The 11,045-nt window shown below is 38.6% G+C and overlaps 1 protein-coding gene and 1 pseudogene across 3 annotated transcripts in view; one reads left to right on the forward strand and one right to left on the reverse strand.

The window, feature by feature from the left end:
• Positions 1 to 3,495, forward strand: part of ITGB6 (integrin subunit beta 6) — a 150,199-nt gene extending 146,704 nt beyond the window's left edge. For all 3 annotated transcript variants that reach the window (XM_058300799.2, XM_058300800.2, XM_004463888.4), the window contains one exon: positions 1,315 to 3,495. In XM_058300799.2, the coding sequence (XP_058156782.1) occupies positions 1,315 to 1,449 (135 nt within the window). In that variant the 3' untranslated portion in view covers positions 1,450 to 3,495. The remainder of the gene's footprint in view (positions 1 to 1,314) is intronic.
• Positions 3,496 to 8,544: 5,049 nt separating this feature from the next.
• Positions 8,545 to 10,797, reverse strand: LOC101442801 (tudor domain-containing protein 3 pseudogene; annotated as a pseudogene).
• Between the last annotated feature and the right edge of the window lie 248 nt (positions 10,798 to 11,045).

Here is an 11,045-nt window from a genome sequence, read left to right on the forward strand (position 1 = left end):
TATACTCAGAAATGTGCTTTAAGAGTACCAAGTCCTGGGGGGAAATATCTTTACCCTCTCCAGGACCTAAAAGAAAAAGAAATTCCTACTGTAAAGAAGTGCTATAAATAAGGATTAATAAGAGGCAGTATTTGTTGAGCAATTTCCATGTGCCAGCCGCTGTGCTTACGTGCTTTGTGTCCTGTAGGAGGTAGACACTTTTGTAATCCCTCTTTGATAGATGAGGACACCAAGGCTCAGAGTTCTTAAGTAAGGTCAAAGGGTGGAGCTGGGGCTTTAACCCAGCTGTCTGATGCCGATGTCAGCGTGGCAACCTTGGAATGCAGGAGAGAAGAAATCACGCTTTACCAGGCACCTTGCTCCTGCCTGGGACAACCAAACCAAAAGGAGAGAAATTGGAGGATCCAGCTACGTGTTTTTTCAAACACCTAGAGAGGTTTGGTTTCCCTGGTCTCCAGTAACAGCGCCTCTGCTGTCAGTACAGGAAAACAGCACAGCTGAGCAGTCAAGGCATTAGCACACAACCCCCCACTGCCCCAAGGGCAAGGCCGCTTTGCCTGACCCACCTTGGGACCTTCGTTCACTCACAGACCCAGTGTCCTTCCACAACAGTCTCCTGTGGTTCTCTGCTCACACAACTTATTCTTAAATAAGCAAAAGCCAACTAGTTATTTAACTACCCGTGGTAAGAGATGGCTGTCCTAGGGATCTTTCCCTGATTCTTCCTAGGAGTTAGTTGCTCTTCGATCTGACTTTAGCAAGATGGTTTGTGCCCTGGATGGATTAATTTTCTCACCAGATTTCTCAAAGGCCAATACTGTATCCTTCATCTTTGTATGCTTTCACCAATTTCATTTTTCACATTTTTGCTGTTTCTCATTTTGCATTTACTACTTTGCATTTCACTATTGGGCCACCTGTCAGTGTTCATTATATTCATTCTGTAAATACCAAGTGCCTACTATGAGTTAGGTACTCTTCTTCACGTTGGTAAAACAGCAGTGAACAAAATAGCCATAGCCTTGTTTTCTATTCATGAAAAAGTGTATTTCTGAAATGTGTAAGATTTTGGAATACATATTTTGAATTGTTTCTGCATGTTACAAAATAGATAAAGATGTGTACATTTTAAAATGTTAAAAGTATGAAATGTCAAATTAATCAAAACTGTTTAAATGGTTTCCAAGATTGCATTGACCTACCTCTTCCAGTTTGTAAGATACACAGAAATTATTTGGAGATATTAAAATAGTTTAGTAACAAAATGCATGTATTTTCAATTGAATCTTTTTATTTTTTGTTTTTTGTTTTTAGGGAACTAATCCACTGTACAGAGGCTCCACCAGTACCTTCAAAAATGTAACCTATAAACAAAGGGAAAAACAAAAGTTGGATTTTCCCACAGAGGGACAGGACTACTTTATGCATGGAAAAAATATCTTTCGCTGATATGAAATGTTACTGCATAATTTCATTTTTCTTTCTTTGTTGCTTCAAAATGAGGCTGGTTTAAGGCAATAAATAGGTCATTTCAAGATTACTTGTTCTCTCTATGAAGGTTGGAGACTATGTTGGCAGGTTCAAAATAATCAGGAAAAGGAATACCCTTAGCAAAGGGGTGATTTGGGGGATCATTTGAAGAATACTAACTCTGTTGCACTGGTGCCTCAAAAAAATCACCAAAATGATTCATGGGGGCCTGATTTACACTTGAAAATGTTTGAAATTAGAATCTCATTTGTTCAGAAATACAGCTACCTGAAGTCTTTGTCTCAGCAAAGTCACAAAGTCCATATGTTCATATTTTGCCCACAGTTGCCAGTTAATTCTAAACTTCTAGTAAATCTGCCCCTTCCTGAAGGAGGAGTTTCAAAATCTATGAGAAATGATTGTCAGTTTACTTCAGCAGAGAGGAAGCAATTTTTCTAAAGTTAACCCAAATGGAAGACTGAAAATGAAGTGTTAATAATGTCAGCAGATTTCTGTGCATGTAAAATCAGGAATGCAAACAAGTATTTTGTTTTGTTTTACAGATGAGGAAGAGTAATTTATCAATTAGCAAGTTAACAGTAAAAAAGAAAAACCTATCAATTAGTTTATTTTTAATTGCCTGAAAAATAAACTTCTACCTTTAGTGTCCCTCTTGACTCTAAGTTTTCCAACTATTACTTCTCCTTTTCTCAATCCTTTTTACTCAGTTTCACAATCTTCTAAACCCTGTAATTGTCATTTGAAAGCATCAATTTCTTTTCAAAAATTTACTTTAAATGGTTTGACATTTTATTCACAGAGAACTCCAATAATACCAAAAGAACATGGGTTAAACAGAACAAAATTTTAAATGGTTTTAAATCAAACACATCAAGAATATACAAGTCCTTCAGGAGTAATAGACTTTTCTATCTACATTCTTATCTGCATAATCCTTGCACGTCTTGTACATTTTAAGCTGCACATGGCAGATATGCATTATATTTACTTATAAAAATAAGTAAAATCTTACTTGCAAAATTCATGTGAATAATTGGGGATCCAAAAGTTGATTAAAGAAATGGATTATGTGGAATAATATTTCTTACAGCTGCTTTACAAAGTCCTGTCATCTCATTAGGTTCTCATAAATGTGTAGAGCCTGGGAAAGTGCTAGTCCCACTTTACAAATAAGGAAACTAAGGTTTAGAGAGTGAGAAGAAGAACTAGAGAGTGAGATCTTTGGACTCCAAGCCATTTCCTCTCCCCACTGCAAGAGGCCATTTCTTTTGCCAGTGAATGTTAGAAAGTTTTGTTAGTTAGACCATTACTATCACTTATTTGAAAATGTACTAAGACTCAATACATAACATTTAAACTGCTGGCATACAGATAAAGAGTAGTACTTTTCTGCACTGTTTATGACCTTCTATTAGAATGTAATGTACAGCCTTTTACTAGGAGAATGATTATGTAAGAAAGGCTTCGTAATTGCTACAGAGTCATTTGTTGTAAATTTCTTCACTTCTAGAGAGATCTGTACACATTAGCTCACTTGGAGATGGTCTGTTTTTTTCTGGTTTCTAGGGATCAGTAAATCAGACACTTGGGGAGTACACCACTACATTAAAATAATTACTCAAATTCACCTTTGAAACCTGAAGGGATGATGTCCCCTCTATGTTCCACACTGAAGCCCAAGGCCTGGAGAGAATCTACAGCAACACACAACAGCAGCAGTCACCTCTACATGGGACTTATTCTTTGACCTTTCTGTTATTACTGGAATAGGATGTTAGGAAATATAACTTGCTTTTGTGTGTGTGTTGGGGAAGGTAGAGAAGAATCTGCTAGTTCTCTGAATACTGTTTTGACCCAAGGCTGGACCTTGAAAAGGCCAAAACATTAACAGTAGTACTTCTGTTCACTGAAGAGTTATGTTACATGAAGATGAAACGTTTTTTCCTAAGTTGTTTTATTGTATTTTAAGTTGACATGAATAAACATGGTAATATAAACAATGAACCTTTGATGAATGATAATTCCTTTTATTTACTTGGTACAAAAACTTCTTCTTGGATTTCTGGATCCACCTGTGACCTGCCATGACTGCCATACTGGTCTCAGTCTGGGGTCAAGGTGAAGAGCAGAAGGAAGCAGCCAAAGAAGGCAGAGGACGGGGGAGGAAATGGGGTGTAATTTGCTGCATGGTTATGATATCTACATTAAGAGGCCTGGGCATTTCCTCACATGTTAAAACACATAGTTCCTCAGGGTTAAGTACTACTATTTTCCTGGGCATCCATTCAATAGATCCCATGGTACCATGCTCATTTTACAAATCAGGAAAATTAAGCACAGAGAGATCCAATGCCCATCAAAGGAGTCAGTTAAGAAAAGGTACTTTTTTAGAAAGGCCTATTTCTTATAAAAGGACAGGGAAAGCCAAGACAAGAGCACTTATATTCTTGAAAGACAGTTTCTCATAGACTAAAAGCCAGAAGTCTGAAATCCCAAAACTACTTCTATTTTGAATAACACTGAGTAGGTCACTTTTCTCCATAATTTTTCCATCTGTAAAATACCTGTCTCTTCTAGCAGTTATAACAATCCCTGACACATTCATTAAACAAATAATTTATTGAGTGCCTAGTATATGCCAGATACTCTTCTTATGATTGAGGATGCAGCAATAAACAAATAAACAGTCTCTATGCTCCCAAGTGAGTGAGAAGAAAATAAACAAGTGTATAGTATCAGGGTATTGGACACAGTTTATGCATGTCCAAGCTCCTCTTGACCCCACCTTTTCCCCAGAACCAAGCTGGGAGCCACCCCAGCATCAATTCCCACAGTCTTCTCTCTAGTAAAGCCCCAGCCTCCAGGCATAGGCGAGCTGCAGCAATTCCTATGCCCAAGTCCAGAGTGGTTTGCCTAGCTGGCTCCATCTGTAGAAGATATTGAGAATAAGATCTCTGAGAGGGGGAAAAGCTATTCATCTCAATGTTGTTCCTTTGCCTAACACAGTCTTCAGGAGCTTGCTTCAAGGTGAGAGCAAGATGATCCAGTCTTATGTGGGTTTCAGTTATCAGAGTCTACATGGTAGTTTTATACTGTTTTAGGTGTCCCCTTTAAAATTGTTTTACACCAGAAACAACTATGGCCTGAAATACTCTGTGAAACCCCCCAAAGGGCAAAGGCCAATCCAGAATCCTCCCAAAATAACCCACGTATCCTTGGGTTCTCTTTTATTCTTTGTAGGGGCATGTTTCTAGAAAAGCAGTTTCACCAATGATATTCTTCAACTAGAAGAGGAAGTTGGCCTTTTAAAAAAGAAAATTTATTTGAAATGATGCAGATTTTTAAAAGATTTCATTTTGTCTCATCCCCAAAAGGAAATCTAAAGTGAAAAAAAAATCTTACTCAGAGGGAAGAGAATCAGGTATTGAACGGAAAGTCTCCCTTTTTAAAGTTTTATTACACTGCAATGGACAACTCAACACGGCCAAGAGCAAGGAAACTTAATGTCTGGGGCTTCACGCTGACTCTTTGATTAGGGCATTTGGCTGGGATACCCTGCTGCTCAGTGAGTGAAGTTCCAGATGAGGCTTCTGCAGCCAGGGGGAGGGGCAGTGGGTGCATTCCCATATCATGGGCCAAGACATTCATTCCTTTGGTACTGGACAACCGGGGGGCTAAACATGGCCTCTCTGTGACTCTGTGAATCATTCTAGGCCAAGCAAAGAGTCAAATAGTTTGTCTTCTGTTCTCTCCAACTGATTACACAGCCAGCATGGAGTGAGCAGCACAGGTGCCTCAGAAGTTTTTCACCCTGTAACCTGTTCTGGATCTAGGCCCTGGGAAAGATCAGGCAGTGGAAGGCACAGATTTGACCCCCACACACTCTTTGGTGTTATCGAAGACTTCAAAAATGTACACATCCCACAGAGGATCTAGGTCAACATGAAATTTTGATCTGGCCTTTGCAATTTCCAACTAAATGTTTTATGAGGGGACTTATTGCTCAAATACAGTAGTATTTGCTCTTTCGGTCTGAAATGTATTTACCTTCATAGTCCTTGCATGCCAACTGTGGTGGTTTGAAACTGCATGAGCCCCAGAAAAACATGTTCCTAAAGCTCATCCATTCTTGTGTGTGTGAACCAGTTGTGAGTTGGATCTTTTCATAAGGCTGCTTCAGTTAAAGTCTGACCCAAGTCATTCAGGCGGGATTTAGTCCTGTTTCTAGAGTTCTTTATAAACAGAATGAATACAGGCATGAGAAAGAGAAAGCCATGGAAGCAAGAAGCTGAAACCAACAAAACCCGGAAACTCTAAAGAGAAGGGAGAGAGCAGCAGACACACAATGTACTTTGCCATGTAACAGAGAAACCAGGGATACCAGCAGCCGGTCTTTGGGAAGAAAGCATTGCCTTGATAAGCCTTGATTTGGACATTTTTCCAGCCTCAAACATGTGAGCAAAAAAATCCCCATTGTTTAACCCAACTCATTTCATTGTATTTGCTTTGAACAGCCTAGGAAACTAAAACACCAACTAATCCTGTTCCAGAAATATCTGAATATGTGTCATGAAACTCTTTTGTTTGTCAATAATTGGCTGGATGAAAGTCATTAGGTTTATTTTTTTCATCCAGTAGGCTTTGCTGTATCTAAAGTATATGTGTATATATATATATACAGATATATATACACATATATATTTCTTATTTAATAGGATGTGTCTTATAGCATTAGTTTGCATTGTTAATAAAAAATAGGTAATACCTACTTTCCTAAGTGCTTCATATATGTTAATTCTTTTAGATCCTCACAACCATCCAATGAGCTGGTATGATTATCTTCTATTTTACAGATGAGGAAACTGAAGCACAGAGATAAGTAACTTGCCTAGGTCACATACCTAGACATCTAGGAAGCCATGATTTGACCCAAGCAATCTTGATCCAGAATCCATGCTCTTTTTTTTTATAATACACTTTTTAAATTTTTTAAAGATACTTAGATTACATAAATGTTACATAAAAAATATGGGTGATTCCCATTTGCCCTACTCCCTACCCCTCACACATTTTACCACATTAACAACATCTCTCATTTGTGTGGTACATTCATTGCAATTGATGAACACATTTTGGAGCATTGCCACTAAGTGTGGATTATAGTTCACATTGTTGTATACACTCTTTTCAGCACAATTTTGTAAGTTATGACATGATATATAATGGCCTGTATCTGTCATTGCAGTGTCATTCAGAACAATTCCCAAGTCCCGAAAATGCCCCCATATTACATCTATTTTTCCCTCTGTCCCCTCAGAATCTCCAGTGGCCCCTACCTCCATATCAATGATAACAATTCTTCCATTGCTAGAATCACAATAAGTCCATAGTAGAATAACAGTAAGTCTACTCTAGTCCATTGTTCATTCCCCAATCCTGAAGACAGAATTCAAGTTCTTAACCTATGCTAAATTGTCTTATAAATCCCAGTTAAGGCATAATGATAAAAAGCCATTTATTGATCATCTATTATAAGCAGCATTATGCAAAGCGTATTATGCATCTTACCGTATTTAGCCCCTGAAAGGCTTGAATTGCTTTTCCTCATTTTACTAAGAGGGAAACTAAGGCTCAGAAAGTTTGAGGGATTTGCCTAGTTACTGAGTTTATCAATGACAAAGGAAGAATTCAGACCTGAGCACCTCTCACTCCAAAGCCCTCAGTCTGAATCAAGCACTGTGCCATGCTGATAGTCACTGGGGTGCTCACCGTTCACTCTGTCCCTTCTGTGTACAAAGGAAGAGGCTACTACTAACCTGCCCCTGTTAGGACATGTCTTGGAGTTGCTTTGCCATATGTAGTGATAGATTTGTATGATCCACGTAGGCTTAACTGCAGGATTATGATGAAGTCTAGCTTTAAAATAAAAGCCCACTGAGCATTGGGCTCTAACCAACCAAGTCAGGGAGCCTGAGAACCCAGGAGGGGGCATGCCCGGCTCGTTTCCCATCCCTGGTCCTGTCCTGCTGCCTTTTACTCAGATGACTTAGGGGACTGCAACTCTGCACGTATAGGTGAAGTTTGATCTCAACATCATGAATCCTGAGGAAAAAATGTTTACTGATTTTGGAGGAAGGCGTCTCAGCAAGTCAAGGAATCTGCTCTCAACAGCTGGCATTTTCTGGAACTGCTGTTATTTTATTCTCTAATGGATGTCGGACAGTTCCCTTACAGTTCCCTTGCTGGGTCCACACACCTCTGCCCTGGGGGCTCCCCTGATTCCATTAGGGGCTGGTACCTGTGGAGCAAGCACAGGGCAGGGACAGCAGCTGCCCTGCCTGCTTCATGTGAGGGAAAAAGTGGACAATATGCCACAGCCAGAAGGCCCCCTTTGCTCACTGATTAATTAGAAGTGAGGGACAGCGTGGGACTGGGGGTGATGGAGGTGGCAAGTGTAGCCAAAAAAGGTAATGGCTGTGGCGTGTAAGCGTCTCTAGTAGGAGTAATTCTGAAGTCCTTGTCTTTACTTGACTCCGTTTTCATTCCAAACAAGCTACTGAAGAGACGAGTTGTTATTAGTCTTTTTTTTTTAATTAAAGATAATAACCATTTAATAATTTCTTTTAAAAAAAATTCTTCCTAGGCTGCCTTAGGCAAAATGCCCCCAGGACAAGTTGTGATCACCTTTATTAATGTCTTATAAAAACATTTAATGTTACTAATAAATTTATTTCATAATTTTATATATTTGATTAATCACTATTTTGCTTCATACTTTCCTTTTTTAAAAATAGTGCATTGGCTTTCTTGATAGCAGAGGAAAAAATTCTTTCTTTCATTTGTAAAAGGCTTTTGCTTTATTTAACTCAGTATTTTTTCCATTTTTGTAAGGGTTGAAACTTTTTTATTTTTCCTTCACGATCTACTTTTTCTTTCTTCAAATAATGATATCCACTGTGGCTGCATCTTGCTCTGAAGGGAAGGTAGGTCTAGCAACAGGTTTTGGCCAGGTTTCAGTCAATTGTTCCTTTTTTCATGAAGATTCCTTCCATGTTAGTTCTGAGCCCAGGGAGGTTGGTAAAACTGCTGAGTGGGCTGAGCTGATCGTCTTGGCTGGCCATCACCTCCTCTGTGGAATTCAAGAGTTTGTTCATAGGTACTTTCTTCCTCCCATGCCTTTGTTTGAATTGGCCTGATGTTACTTAGTAGCACCTCTTCATAGTTTCCATAATCAATGCATTTAACAACTGCTGTCATGCCTGAAGAATGGAGAGCTTCAAGCTTCAACTTCTGCTCAACCGCTTCAACTTCCCAATAAAGTACAAAACATTCATCTCCAGGTTTCCACATTTTTTCATACTCCATAGGAACAGATAATCCTAGCACTTTTTCTGGGTTAATTAGCCCAGATCTTCTTATGGGCCCACTATTATAAAATATTTTATCATCATAGGTTATAGTTGGGATGGGCCCTGCTGATTTAACAGGTGCCTCTCGCCTCCCCTTCAGCGCCATTTCTGTCTCTCCATTTGGAACATGAATGAAACTGGTAGTTCTAACAGGATTCTAGCAATCAATATGTACATTAAAATATCTTTCAAGCTTTATACCACTGAAAGCTTCATTATTTACCATTTGTGGTTTCCTGTATAAAAATGATCAGGATTTGTTGTTTGGTTTTTTCTTTTCCCACATTTTTGATAACTACAATCTATAGATTCTTGAAGTAGATTTTCTTTTGTCTCTGCATAGGTAGGACCTTTTCCTGTTCTACTTTGCATAGAGTTATCTCTTTTTTTAAAAGTACCATCACTGTGCTGAGAACGTGAAGGATATGAAGTATCTTTAGTTCTATCATAATTAGAATATGGTCTATTACACTTGATTCTTTCTTCAGCCCACACTTCAGATTCTGAAGAAGTACTTGGTCTTTCAGAATCTCTGTTTCTAAGTAATCCATTGCCTTCTAAAACTGACTTTGACTTTTGAGTGTCTCTTTGAAAAAGGGGAGGTTTTTCACTTCTTGGCTGCCTAGTATCATTTTGAGGAAGATGTCTTGGTTGATTATTACCTTTTATTCCATTTTTCTCTGTATTTGACAATCTATGTTGTCCCTAATGAAGCTGTTGTGGTTGAGATTTAGGTTCTTCCACAGTCAAAGTTTCCATTTTAGACTTCAAAAAATCAAATAATGTTCTTGGTGCTGAGGACCTTGCATTCCCTAAGTCATCTTCATCTTCTCATCTTATTCTCCTCCTGCCTTTTCCTTTACCTCCCAGAGGTGGACCTGTAACAGGTTTCTGTTTATTGCTATTAAGAAGTACATTCAATGCTACTTCTAGTTGTTGCCACTCTCCATAAGAGTTTGCCTTGATGCTTCCTCAATGAAACCCATTTCTGTTGTATGCTTCAGAGCTTTCTCATCAACCAGTTCTCTTATAGACACCTTCTTGTTTCTCCTCAGATTTGGTTGACTTTTCTTTTTGTAAAACTTCCCTATTTCAGTTACTGCCAGCACTCACGTTGAGATTGCTTCTAACACCACCACCAGCTCCTCTGAAAGTCTCGGTTTCTTTGCTCTTTGCAACTTCTGCAATAGCAACAGTCCTTTGCTTTTCAAATTCATCATTATCATTTGTAGGCTTGACAGGCATGGTTACTTGCAAAGTCTTTCTTCGACAAGTTCTCTGCTATCCACTTGGAAATAAGATATACATTTCTGTCCAAACAGCACAAAAAGGGGTGATCCACCTTCAGTTTCAACATGCTTCTATTGTGTTTTGACAAGCTTCTCTGCAATTCCCATTTCTCAATAAGGTGCTCCACTTCACCACCAAGAACTGTTATGTTAAAGTCATTCAAGATCAGGAATCCATTTTTTATGTCAACTATGCCTGAGAGCTTAATTTTAGTTCCAGCTGGTGTTTTCAGGTTTATTTTTTACATAAAACTAAATTGTATTGCTGTGCAACATATATGACCATCGGTCATTTGCAAATGAAGCGTTCTTGGTTCAGCCTGAGATTCTTCATTATCCTTTGGTACAGCAACATTGTGGATTTTTTGAATCTGCAACACACATGGACCTTCAAGCTTTTCTACCTTTCCACCACTGATGTCACCTGGGAGGAATTTCTTGCCAATTGTTCTTAGATGTGTCAACCTGCCTGGGACAAAGCCACGTTGGGAACCTCCGCCATGGTAGCTGCTTAGGCAAAGGGAGGTGGGGGAAGGGGAGGGGGAGGGGGAGGGGGACAGGGAGAAGCCTCCCACTTGAGACCAAAAGAAAAAAGAAAAAAAAGCCATACTTTCCTTTTTAAGTAAAAATGTTTATGCCTCTTTTATTTGTTTATTCATCTCCTTTTGTAATAAATGGCTATATTCTACTACATTTTCTACAGAATGTCATAGTTTCATATTAATGTTATAAACACTTTAGTGGAACAATGAAAACTTAAATTAAGTAGACTATTTAAGGTGTTTTGCTTACTTTCAGTAAATATAAATTTCATTTTCATTGATGTCAAGAGTGTGTCATATTTTAGAACCTCTCT

This window comes from Dasypus novemcinctus, chromosome 7 (genome assembly GCF_030445035.2).
Source record: "Dasypus novemcinctus isolate mDasNov1 chromosome 7, mDasNov1.1.hap2, whole genome shotgun sequence".
In the NCBI taxonomy this organism is placed as follows: domain Eukaryota; kingdom Metazoa; phylum Chordata; class Mammalia; order Cingulata; family Dasypodidae; genus Dasypus; species Dasypus novemcinctus.